This window comes from Rhinoderma darwinii, chromosome 3 (assembly GCF_050947455.1).
Source record: "Rhinoderma darwinii isolate aRhiDar2 chromosome 3, aRhiDar2.hap1, whole genome shotgun sequence".
Taxonomy (NCBI): Eukaryota; Metazoa; Chordata; class Amphibia; order Anura; family Rhinodermatidae; genus Rhinoderma; species Rhinoderma darwinii.
Genome location: NC_134689.1, coordinates 205,477,911 through 205,491,365, shown reverse-complemented (window position 1 = coordinate 205,491,365; position 13,455 = coordinate 205,477,911). Strand labels below are relative to the sequence as shown.

Here is a 13,455-nt window from a genome sequence, read left to right as displayed (position 1 = left end):
ATGGAATTTCTTCATTTATTGACAGATTCCCATTTTTTTAGTGAGTGTTCCAATACATTTCCTAAAGAATAAATTAGTTTAAAGGCAAAAATCGAAGGCCCTGTTCACACAGAGTTTTCTGACTAGGAAACTGCATTGCAAAACGCGCCAAAAAACGGCCGAAAAACGCCTCCCATTGATTTCAATGGGAGACGGAGGCGTTTTTTCCCCACAAGCGGTAAAACCGGCTTGCGAGAAAAAGAAGCAACATGTCTTATAACCAGGCGTTTACGTCCCTGACCTCCCAGTGACTTCAATGGGAGGCAGAGAAAGCTTTTTTTTTTTCTTGGCGTTTTTGCCCGCGGCTCTCAATGGCTGTGGGCGAAAAACGCGGCAAACAGCGTGCAGGCAGATCAAAATCTGCCTCAAAATTCCAGACGGAAATTTTGAGGCAGAATTTTCTGCCTGCAAAAAATTCAGTTTGAACAGGGCCTAAGGGTTCACACTGACTTTTTCGCAGGCAGAAAATCTGCCTCAGAATTCCGTTTGGAATTTTGAGGCAGATCTTGCACGGCGATTTTCGCTGCGTTTGTCGCCCTCGAGCCATTGAGCGCCGCGGGCAAAAAACGCAGCGAAATACGCTTTCTCTGCCTCCCATTGATGTCAATGGGAGGTCAGACACGCAAACGCCCAAATATAGGGCATGTCGCTTCTTTTTCCCACGAGACTTTTTTTCTGTTCGCAGGAAAAAAACGCCTTTGCATCCCATTTCCACATCAAAAAACGTGTCAAATTCTGTGTGAACTTACCCTCAGAGTTTGTGTATTTCATGTTAAGAAAAAAATAAAATCCAAATGTTTCTTTTTATAATGTAAATGTGTTGCATAAGATAGATGGCTCTTCTGTATGTCTGTTCAAATCTCTCCCTGCGTGACTTGTGTTATATGGCTGGATTTCTATTTTAGATCATCACCTGTTCACATAATAGCTACCAGCAAAAGTTTACATTCCTACGCCCGCCCTCCACCAGTTTCCACAGAAAATGACAATATATCCAAAAGTCATTGGAAAGAAGATCCCCCAGTCAGACATGAGCGAGTGAGTTACTGTTCATTGCAATGATTAAAAGTGTCTGCTTGAACTTGTCTTTCCTCTTTAAGTATATTTCTTAGGCCCTGTTCACATCACGTTTTCTGTTTACGTTTAGTGTCTACTTCAGGAAAGCAAACTTGTCCAAAGGGCTCCATTATAAGACGAAGGCCTCTGTCTGGCCGGTATATGTCAGTGAACCACACAAAAAGAATGGAATTAGCAGTAAAGGTAGCCTATGGGTGACAGGTGCCACCGTGTGGCATCTGTTAAATGGATACGCTGTGAGCTTTTCATGACCTATCTGTTAAACGGATGCCATTATAGCCTATAGGTGATAGATGCCTAATAACTGTGAAATCCATCTCCGCCTACATTTAACATATACGTTACGAGTTTTTGCCGGCGTGTATGTCAAACCTAGGCCAAAAAAATGTGATGTGAACACTTTTTATTTTTTCAAAAACACTTTCTGCCTTAGAATTTAAAAAGCCATGCTTCTGTGGTGTGAAAGCTTTATAATACAAAGCCCTTGTGGCACAAGCGAAAGGGCTTTATAGAATAGACCGAATCGCCAACAGAGAGCAGTGACTTTGCTTAGACAGAGAGCCACTTCAAAAAGGGGTGAATACAATTGATGGGGCCCCCTCTGTAGTAAGGCCTAGTTCACATGGAGTCTTTTGCAGCCAGAAGAAATCTGCCTCAAACTTCCTTCAAGAATTTAGTGGCAGAATTTGTCCTTTTTTTTTTTTATTTTTATTTTTTGTTATGGTTTCAACTTTGTTTTTCGCCCAGTGGCCATTGAACTCAAAAACGCAGGGAAAAACGATTTTGTTCTGCCTCCTATTGATTTTCAATGGAGAGTCAGAAGCGTTTCCGTGTCAATAGAGAACATGCTGATTTAGCTGCAGGCAAAAAAAAAAAAAAGAGGCGGATTCCAACGCGGTTTCCGTATTAAAATCCACGCCAAAAAAACTGTGAACTGGGCCTAACGGTGTCCCTGTCATGTAAAGCGTGGCTAGGTTAAGTCAGCCATTCACATGTTGATGAAGTTGGCCTGATCCTCCGACAATCTAATGTGTTTGGGGGCAGCACAACTGTCTGTTGTTGGGGGAAACAAGGACCGGGCATGTTGTAATCCTGTGTTCCTTTGGAGGTAAGAGGCGACTTCTCATACCCCTCTCCCTATAGCAATAAACTTGAACGCTTTGTGATGGCACTTCCTGCAGTACAGTCAAGTGGGGCATTGGATCTCCTGAGAGAAAGCCGTTGTCATTGCTGTGTTCTCACACCTACAAGGTGAAGGAGTAGCATGTCATTTTGCATTGCTAGAATTTGATTTTAGTGTGTGAAATCTTCCAGTAGTTTGCGGAGTTCATTACAGTTGTTCACTATTTGCAAAGTGATTTCTAAAAGTTCTCAGCCACTCCACTACTGCTTATATAGTGTCTACATATTCCGTAGCATTGTACATGTCCCTATCCGTATTGGGGCTCACAATCTAACTTCCCTATCTCAGACACACACACATACTAGGACCAATTTCATAGGAAGCCAACTGATCGATCAGTATATTTTTGAAGTGTGGGAGAAAACTGGAGTACCCAGTGGAAACCCACACAAACCCAGGCAGAACATATAAAGGTATTCTATAGGTTTTGCTCTTGGTCAGTTTAGAATCTAGGACCCCAGTGCTAACCACTGAGCCATTGTGCTACTCATGGTGAATCCCTGTGGCCGTGATAGTGCAACTGCCGGTCCCTTGTCTTCCATATTGACTTACTAATATCTAGTTCTGTTTCAATGTCACTAGGGGTTTTATACAGCTTCTTTTGAGGATGAATGCCTTGTATTCACACATGTAGATTTTTAGCCAACATCAGGAGTGGATCCAAAAAGGTATAAAAAGTACAAGCGAAGGACTTGTAGGTCTCCTCTCTTTTGTAACCACTACTGTGGTTGGCTAAAATACTGCGTGCGTGAATCCAGCCTACACCGTCTCAAGTTTGCTCCCCCTAGTGGCAGCCTTGTGTCGCAGAAATGCATTTATTAAATCTGTGCACAGATCGAAACCATCTCTGTATCAAAGAAACAATGGCCCATTACAATACAGTAATAAATTAATCTGTATCTAAATTGGGGTATTCATTTATATAAAAAGAGTTACTCATATTTCTTATGTCATAAAATATCAAGTTGGACAGGTCACAAGGAACATTCGAGTTTAAATAGTGTTACTAATAGTTTCCAGACAGGCTTCATTTATTTCTAGGTTTACCTGTTTTAAGATATTACACATATTAAATTTAGTATTTCTTCAATATGAAATAAAATTATTATTTTTATTTCAGGCAAACAGTGAGTCGGAATCTGGCATTTTCTGTATGTCCTCGTTTTCTGATGATGATGATTCAGGATGGTGCCATTCATGGCCTCATACCATTTGGCATGGTTTTCTAAAAGGTAAGTTATGGCACAACGAAAAATGTCACACCTTACTGTTTAAAAAAACCAGCGGGCTACGCAGTTTTCGTAACTCCCGACTATATAACCAGGAAGTGTCCGGGAGACAGCGAGAGCAGACAAAGGCAGAACGGGGTTTAGGGGACCCCGTTCTAGAGATGGGTGGCGGGTCGCAGAGGTGGGACCCGCATCTATCTGACGTTTATGACATCCTGTAGATATGTCATAAATGTCTCTCGGGAAAACTCATCTAACCCCTTAACGCTATGTGACGTACTATTACGTCATCGCGTTAAGAGGCTACTGTGTCTGCAGACCGTTTTAAATTAGAGATGGCTTAACGCTATCACTGCTTCAAGGCCAGGACCAGAGCTAGCCTCCGATCCGACCGATTAACCTGTTAGATGCAGCGCTCAAAAGCGAGCGCAGCATCTGGTGTTTACAAGCAGATCGGAACCCCGCAATGCAATAGCGGGATTCCAATCACTTCTCTGGTAGACCGGAGGCCTAACAATGGCCTCCTGTCTGCCAAGTACGGCAGCCTGCTAGGTCCCACCCAGAGGCGGGGCCTAAGAGGCTTTCGGCCGCAAAAGGAAGATGGCGCAGGCTCAGAAGCTGAGACTGCGACATCAGCCACGGGTGTCGGCTGTATGTTACAGCTGACACAGTGCTGTAACGGCGCTGGCTCTGATCCCTGCCTTTAACCCCTTAGATGCCACGATCAAATGCGATCGGCTTGGGCACGATGTGATCGTGAGGATGCCGATCATTGCTATGGCAACCGGAGGCCTAACAATGGCCTCCTGGTCTGCCATGTATGATAGCCTATTAGGCCCCGACCAGAAACAAGACCCAATAGGCTTGCTGTCAGTGAATGACTGACCGCTCTAATGCATTGCACTACGTGGGTCAGAGGTGTAGGCCTTCAAGTCCCATTATGGGCCAAAAAAAAATAAAAATTGAATCAAAGTGTAATAATAAGTTTCAAGTTAATAAAAACAAACACTGCCTTTTTCCCTATGATAAGCCTTTTATTATAGGAAAAAAATTAAAATGTTAAAAGTTTATACCCAAACTATAAAAATATAATGTTCCTACACGCATGGTGAAGACCACAAAAAAACAATGCCATGATCACTATTTTTTGGTCACCACCCCTTCCAAAACATAAAATAAAAAGTGATCAAAAAGTTGCATCTACCCCAAAACAGTACCAATAAAAACTACAAGTCTTCCCGCAAAAAACGAGCCCTCACACAGCTTTTTTGACTGAAAAATAAAAAGTTATAGCTCTTAGAATAAGGTGACAAAAAATAAATAAAATGATTTTATTGTGCAAACGCTGCAAAACATAAAAAAAACTATCAATTTGGTATCGCCGTAATCGTATCGACCCGCAGAATAAAGTAAAATTGTAATTTACGGCCCAATGTAAAAAAAAAAAAAAGAATAGAAAACGTTGTCAAGATTGATGCTTCTTGGTCGCCTTGCTTACCAAAAAATGGAATAAAAAGTGCTAAAAAAAAAAATTGCACATACCAATGAAAACTATGCATTGCCCCACATGAAATAAGCCCTCACGCAGCTTCAGTGGAGAAAAAATAAAAAAAGTTCTGGCTCTCAGAATATGGGACGGAAAATGTGCAATGTCCAAAAGCGGATAAGATTGGGCACCATTTCAGTGTCACACTGGCCACACATCTGCGGATTATTATTTATTTACCCTCTTATTATGCCCTGATGTTCTCTGCACAGCTTACATATACCCTGATGTACTCCGCCCAGCTTACATATGCCCCCCACATTATAAACTGAGATGCCAGCAAAACCCCAAACAGAACGATTACCAGGCAAAATCTGCACTCCAAATGGGTCTCCCTCCCTTCTGAGCCCTACAGCATGACCAAACAGCAGTTTACGTCCACATATATGGCATCGCCATACTCGGGAGAACCCGTTTAACGTTTTGTGAGGTATTTGTCTTCAGTGGCACTTACTGGGCACAACATATTGTACACTAAAATGGCATATCAGCGGAAAATTGCAATTTTCACTTTGCACCATCCGCTGCGTATTCATTTCTAATGAAAAAACACCTCTGGGGGCAAAATGTTCACTACACCCCTTAAAATGCCCTAAGGAGTGTAGTTTCCAAAATAGCGGTCACTACTTGGGGGTTTGTTTTATTATTTGACCTCAGAGCCCTGCAATTGTGGGCAAATGCTGTGAAAATCGCCAAAATAGAATTCAAATATGCATGTTGCTCTTCACTTCTGAGCCCTGTTATATGTCCAGGCAAATGATAAATGCCTTGAGGGGTGTAGTTTCCAAAATGGGGTCACTTCTTGGGGGCTTCCACTGTACTCTGGTACCTCAGGGTTTTGCAAATCGACATGGCACCCAAAAACCAATCCAGCAAAATCTGCATGCTAAATAGCACTCCTGCCTTTCTGAGCCCTGCAGTGTGTCCAAACAGCAGTTTGACCACGTGGGGTATTGCCGAACTCGGGAGAAATTGCTTTACAAATGTTTGGTGGCTTTCTCCTTTATCCCTTGTGAAAATGAAAAAAATGTAACTTTTTAGTGGAAAAAATGTTGATATTCAATTTTACGGCCTAATTCCAATACATTCTGCAAAAGACCAGTGGGGTCTAAATGTTTACTATACCCCTAGATAGATTCCTTAAGAGTTGTAGCTTCCGAAATGGGGTTACTTTTGGGGGGTTCCTACTGTTTTGGTCCGGCAGGCACTTTGCAAACGTGACATGGCACCCGAAAACTATTCCAGCTAAATTTGAGCTCCAAATGGTGCTCCTTCATTTTTGAGCCCTGCTGTGTGTCCAAACGGCAGTTTATGACCAATTATGGGGTATTGCCGTAATTGGGAGAAATTGCTTTTCAAATTTTGGGGTGTTTTTTCTCCTTTATTCCTTGTAAAAATTTACAATGTCCACGTATTATCGGGAAAAATTTAGATTTTCAATTTCATGGCCTAATTCCACTAAATTCGGCAAAAAAACAACCTGTGGGGTCAAAATGCTCACTATACCCCTAGATAAAGTCCTTCAGGGGCTTAGTTTCCCAAATGGGGTCACTTCTGAGGTGTTTCCACTGATTTGGTTCCGCAGGAGCCTTGCAAATGTGACACGACATCCGAAAACAATTCCAGCAAAATTTGAGCTCCAGAAGCCAAATGGTGTTCCTTCCCTTCTAAGCCCTGCCGTGGGTCCAAACCGCAGTTTATTACCACATATGGGATATTGCTGTGCTCAGAAGAGGTTGCTTTACAAATGTTGGGGTGCTTTTTCTCCTTTATTTATTGTGGAAATTGAAAAATCTGAGCTAAAACTACATTTTATTAGAAAAAATGTAGATTCATTCTCATTGCCTCATTGCACTAAATCCAGCAAAAAAAACTGTGGGGTCAAAATGCTCATTATAGCCCTTGATAAATTCCTTGAAGGGTGTAGTTTGCCAAATGGTGTCTTTTTACCGGTGTTTCTACTCTTTTGGCCCCACAATACCTCTTCAAACCGGACATGGTGCCTAAAATATATTCTAATTAAAAGGCCCCAAAATCCACTAGGTGCTCCTTTGCTTCGGAGGTCGGTGCTTCAGTCCAGTAGCACACTAGGGCCACATGTGGGATATTTCCAAAAACAGCAGAATCTGGGCAATAAATGGTAAAACCTTCTGTGGTACAGACAAATATGTATTACAAATGAATTTCTGCAAAAAAAAGAATTCGTTAATTTTACCCTTACTTTGCTTTAATTCTTGTGAAACGCCTAAAGGGTTAATAAACATTCTAAATGCTGTTTTGAATACTTTGAGGGGTGCAGTTTTTAAAATGGGGTGAACTATGGGGGTTTGTATTGTATGGGCCCCTCAAAACCACTTCAGAACTGATCTGGTCCCTGTAAAAATAGCCTTTTGAAATTTTCTTGAAAATGTGAGAAATTTCTGCTAAAGTTCTAAGCCTTGTAACTTCCTAGAAATGTTTTTTTTTTTTTTAAAAAAACAATGCCAATCTAAAGTAGACCTATGGGAGATGTTAATTATGAACTCTTTTGTGTGGTATTACTATCTGTCTTACAAGCAGATACATTTAGTCTGGTCAAATTTTTTTACATTTATTTTGTTTTTGCAAAATGTTGGTGTTTTTCACAATTAAATACTAAATGAATCGACCAAATTTTGGCAGTAACACAAATGCTGGGTTCACACGAGCATGTTACGTCCGTAATGGACGGAACGTATTTCGGCCGCAAGTACCGGACCGAACACACTGCAGGGAGCCGGGCTCCTAGCATCATAGTTATGTACGACGCTAGGAGTCCCTGCCTCTCCGTGGAACTACTGTCCCGTACTGAAAACATGATTACAGTACGGGACAGTTGTCCGGCAGCGAGGCAGGGACTCCTAGCGTCGTACATAACTATGATGCTAGGAGCCCGGCTCCTTGCAGTGTGTTCGGTCCGGGACTTGCGGCCGAAATACGTTTCGTCCTTTACGGACGTAACATGCTCGTGTGAACCCAGCCAAAGTCAAATGTGTCATGAGAAAACAATCTCTCAATCGCTTGGATAGGTAAAAGCATTCCAAAGTTATTACCACATAAAGTGACACATGTCAGATTTGAAAAATGGGGCTGCGTCCTGAATGGGATAACTAGTCCACGTCCTTAAAGAGGCTCTGTCACCAGTTTAATACTTCTTTATCTCCTACCTAATATAATAAACACATTGTTGTAGATAACTTCTGTCTTTGTTAAAAAAAACTTTTATTAGTGAAAGTTCTGACCATTTTTACATCTATGCAAATTTTTTGTAAAAGCCCAACTGGGCATTTTTGTTAGTTTCACCAAGTGGGCGTTGTAAAGAAAAGTGTGTGATGCTGACCAATCGGCGTCATACACTTATCTTCATTCATGCCCAGCTTTATTCACAACACAGCATGATCTCGCGAGATCATGCTGTGACGTCCCTTACGCCCGCAGTTCCTTCACTGCAGCAACGGGAGAATGACCAGACATCGGCTCCAGCCGTGCCAGGAGCATTATCCTCCTGAGCAGCAGTCCTGGCACGGCTGGAGGCGATGTCTGGTCATTCCCCCGTCACCCCGTGAAGGAACTAGAGGAATTTCTGCCCACTATTGTTGCGTTAGTTCATCGAGGTTTGTGGCCATTTGTTTATTCACAGTTCTCTTAAGGTCCTGCCACAGCATTTAAATTGGGTTGAGGTCTGGACTATGACAACACCTTGGTTCTGTTATTTTTCAGGCATTCTGTTGTATATTTGCTGGTGTGCTTGTGATCGTTGTCCTGTTACATGCCCCAGTTTCTGCGAAGCTTTAGCTGTTGGATTGATGACCTCACATTTGACTCTAGAATACTTTGGTATACAGAGGAGTTCCGGTTGACTCAATGACTGCAAGGTGCCCAGGTCCTCTGGCTGCAAAACAAGCCCAAATCATCACCCCCCCCCCCCCCCCACCACCACCATGCTTAACCCCTTAATGACCGGCGTATAGCGTTTTTACGTTTGCCATTCAGGGTAGTTCTTCTGAAGTGTTGGCTTTGCAAGTCGGCACTTCAGAAGAACTTTCCCTGCATCGTGCTGGGTGCTGCTGAAAACCGGGCTGCTGGTAACCGCCTCGGGCTTCAGGCAACGATCGGTTTTAACCCCTCAGATGCGGCGCTCAATAGCATGCGTCACATCTGAGTGGTTTGGGAGGGAGGAGGCCGCATCGGAGCGGTTTTCCCAGTTTTCCCGGTCATCGGGTAATCTGCTTCTGAAGCCAAGGCTGTTAGCAACAGCCTTGGCTTCAGAGTGATGATCGGAGACCAATAACAGTGGTCTCCGTTCATGTGATCACTGTGAGAACCATTCACAGTGATCACAAAATGAAAGACAAAGTGTTTCTCCTACCTGTCTCTCTGTCTCTCCTCACACTTTTTACTTTGTATGAAAAGAGACGGAGAGAGAATTTTACTGTGACACAAAATTACAAAAAATCTAATATATAAACTTTTATAAACTTCAATTGTATACCTAGGCTAGGGTTATCCTTAGGGCACGTTCACACATGGCGGAGTTTTTCCGCTGCAAATGTTGGTACAGATTCGGGACAATTACGCAACGAATCTGCACCAACATTTGCTCTATTTGACAGGTAAATCAGACGTTGCAGAAAACACAGCGGACATGCCACAGATTTCAGTTTTTGCATGGCAAAGGCTGAAATCCCCAGTGAAATTCCGCTTCTTTGCAACAGACAGTGCATGCTGCGGAGGGAAAATTCCTCACCGCAGCCTATGGTCCGCAGCGGAGTGTTCCGCAACGTCTGCACTAACTTTCCTAAAAATGTATAGAAACAAATGTAAAACACGGCCTTCTGGACAATTCCACTGCGGACTGTCCTTGGTGTTAGCCTAGGTTCTATTCTAGGGTTAGTCTAGGGTTAGCCTAGGGTTTTGTGTAGCGTACGTGTGTGACGTCAGTGTGTTGTTTTTTTTTTGTTGTTTTTTTGTAAAAAAAAGTTTTTTGTGGAGCGTGCTTTTGTGACGTCCGTGTATTTTTGTCTGTGAAAAAAAAAGTAAAGAAAAAATAATAAAATTTGTGTGCGTCTGGTTACAGTCTCTGTCGTACGTGTGTGTAATTACAATGGCCCATAGAAGGTTCACGGTGGAAGAGGCATACGCCATGTTAATTTCTGACTCTGATGAAAGCGATACAGAAACCACGTCCGAGGTAGAAATGTTGTCTACCAGTGATAGCGACGACAGTGATACGCTTTCTGCAAGTGTCGCTGCAGAGTCCACAAGCACAGGGCATGTCGCAGAAGTACCACAAAACACAGCCCACTCTATTCCCCCAGAATATATTGAGTGGGTACCCACAGAGTCATTTTCCCCTAATATCCCAGAATTTATTTCCACACCAGGGATAAATATTAACGTGGAAAATGTTACAGTCCTCGATTTTTTTTAAATATTCATTACAGATGAACTATTGGAGCTGGTTGTCAACCAAACCAATCTGTATGCTCGCCAATTCTTTGCTGAAAAGCCAACGTCGTCCTATGCAAAGCAATGGCACCCCACAAATACTGGCGAACTTAAAAAAAAAATTGGGGCTCATCCTCAACATGGGGTTAGTGAAAAAGCCCTCAATCCGGTCATATTTGGTAACAAGCCCTACACATGCCACACCGGTTTTTCCAGCCGTTATGACCAGAAGCAGATCTGAGGTGCTAATGCGCTTCCTTCATTTTAATGACAATCACCAGGACCCCCCCCGTAGTGATCCAGGCCGTGACCGCGTGTATAAAATAAGGCCCCTGATAAAAATTTTGGAGGAGTTATTTATGCCGATGTACAACTCCGAAAAAAACCTAGCGGTGGATGAATCGCTGATGAGTTACAAAGGCCGGCTCTCATTCTGCCAGTACATCCGCTCAAAGAGAGCAAAATATGGGGTTAAAATCGACAAGCTCTGTGAGAGCGGTAATCTGCCTTTAGAATCTATGAAGGCAAAGACCGTGATATTACCCACATTATTAACTCATTTACTTTCACACTGTTTTTGTAGGGAGAACCAAAAGGGAGGGTTACTTATTGGATAATGTTTCACTGTAAAAATGCAGCAATATTGTTTTTTCTGGAAAAAACAATTTTTTATTTCTTTCCACCTATTAAAAATACTCACTATACCCCTAGATGAATATTAGCAGGACATTTATACTTGTCAAAATGACCTGCAGTACCACGGCAAATATAGCGTGGTTCCCTAAAATCAGCTCTGGCGTAAAAAAGCCTCCAAAAGCCAAAATGGACTCCTTCTATGATATGCCCTATAACGGGTCCATATAATAGATTAGACACACATATTTGGTATCGCCGTACACGGGAGAAGTAGCAGAATGTGGAAAGGGGTCACTTTTACCAGTATGTCATATGGTGTTTCGTAATGGCATAAGAAAAGTGACACTTTTGTAAAAAAAAATGCAATTTACATTTGTTTGGCCCAAGTTTGGACAAATTCTGTAAAAAGTGTGAAGGGTTAAAACCGCTAGAAATTGAACCGCTAGAAATAGACTTTAGAGTGTCTAGTTTGTAGAACACAATGTTTTTTTACCATTATTTATTGGACTTCAAGTTCATTACCCATACATTACTACCATGGTGTAAAAAACGAAATTAAGACATTTTAGTGCGCAATTGAAAAAAGGGGCACTTGTGTTTTATACTATATTTCTGGTCAAAAAAAATAAACTACACCTCCAAGTCAGATGTCCTTATGATCAGGATAAATGAAAAAATATATTTCAATACATTTGTATGATACAATTACTTTTATTTTCAAACTGTTACATTTTAACCCCTTAAGGACGCAGCCTAGTTTTGGCCTTAAGGCTCAGAGCCCATTTTTCAAATCTGACATGTGTCACTTTATGTGGTAATAACGTCGGAATGCTTAAACCTACCCAAGCGATTCTGAGATTGTTTTCTCGTGACACATTGGGCTTCATGTTCGTGGTAAAATTTGGTCGATATATTCAGTGTTAATTGGTGAAAAATTGCAAAATTTAGAGAAAATTTTGAAAAAATTGCATTTTTCAGAATTGAAATGCATCTGCTTGTAAAACAGACGGTTATACCAGCCAAAATAGTTACTAGTTCACATTTCCCATATGTCTACTTTAGATTGGCATCGTTTTTTGAGCATTCTTTTATTTTTCTTGGACGTTACAAGGCTTAGAACATAAACAGCAATTTCTCATATTTTTAAGAAAATTTCAAAAGCCTTTTTTTTAAGGTACCTCTTGAGTTCTGAAGTGGCTTTGTGGGGCCTATGTATTAGAAACCCTGATAAAACACCCCATTTTAAAAACTAGACCCTTCAAAGTATTCAAAACAGCATTTAGAAAGTTTTTTAACCCTTCAGGCATTTCACAGGAATTAAAGCAAAGTGGAGGTGAAATTTGCAAATTTAATTTTTCTTGCTGAATTTCAATTTTATTCATTTTTTTTTCTGTAACACAGAAGGTTTTACCAGAGAAACACTACTAAATATGTTTTTTCCAGATTCTGCAGTTTTTAGAAATGTCCCACATGTGGCCCTAGTGCGCTCGTGGACTAAAACACAAGCCCTAGAAGCAAAGAAGCACCTAGTGCATTTTGAGGTTTGAAGAGGTGTTGAGGTGCCAAAACAGTAGGAATCCCCCAATAGTGACCCCATTATGGAAACTACACCCCTCAAGGAATTCATTTATGGTTGTTGTTACCATTTTGAACGCACAGTTTTTTCACAGCACGTATTTGAATTCGGCTGTGAAATGAAAAAAATTTCATTTTTTCCAATAAAATGTCATTTGTGATCAAAATTTCTTATTTTCACAGGGAACAAAATACCCCATTTTGTTGCCCAATTTGTCCTTAGTGTGGCAATACCCCATTTGTGGTGATAAACTGCCGTTTGGGCCCATGGGAGGGCTCAGAAGGAAAGGAGCGCTATATGTTTGTTGGAGTCCAGATTTTGCTGGATTGGTTTTCGGGTGCCATGTCGCATTTGCAGAGCCTCAGAGGTATCAAAGCAATGGAAACCCACCAAAAGTGACCCCATTATGGAAACTACACCCCTCAAGGAATTCATTTATGGGTAATGTGACCATTTAGACCCCATAGTTTCTTCACAGAACTTATTTGAATTGGGCTGGGAATGAAAACAAAATTTATTTTTTTCAAATAATATGTAGTTTTGGCTGAAAATTTCTTATTTTCACAAGAAACAAAGTACCCCATTCTGTTGCGCAATTTGTTCTGAGTGCCGCAATACCCCATTTGTTGTGATAAACTGCCGTTTGGGCCCATGGGAGGGCTCAGAAGGAAAGGACCACCATTTGGCCTACTGGGGATTTTCT

General features: G+C 41.6%; 1 protein-coding gene across 3 annotated transcripts in view; it reads left to right on the top strand.

The window, feature by feature from the left end:
- Window positions 1-13,455, top strand: part of HBP1 (HMG-box transcription factor 1) — a 61,240-nt gene that overhangs the window by 22,445 nt on the left and 25,340 nt on the right. For all 3 annotated transcript variants that reach the window (XM_075857273.1, XM_075857274.1, XM_075857275.1), the window contains exons 4-5: window positions 945-1,077; window positions 3,420-3,531. In XM_075857273.1, the coding sequence (XP_075713388.1) occupies window positions 945-1,077; window positions 3,420-3,531 (245 nt within the window). The remainder of the gene's footprint in view (window positions 1-944; window positions 1,078-3,419; window positions 3,532-13,455) is intronic.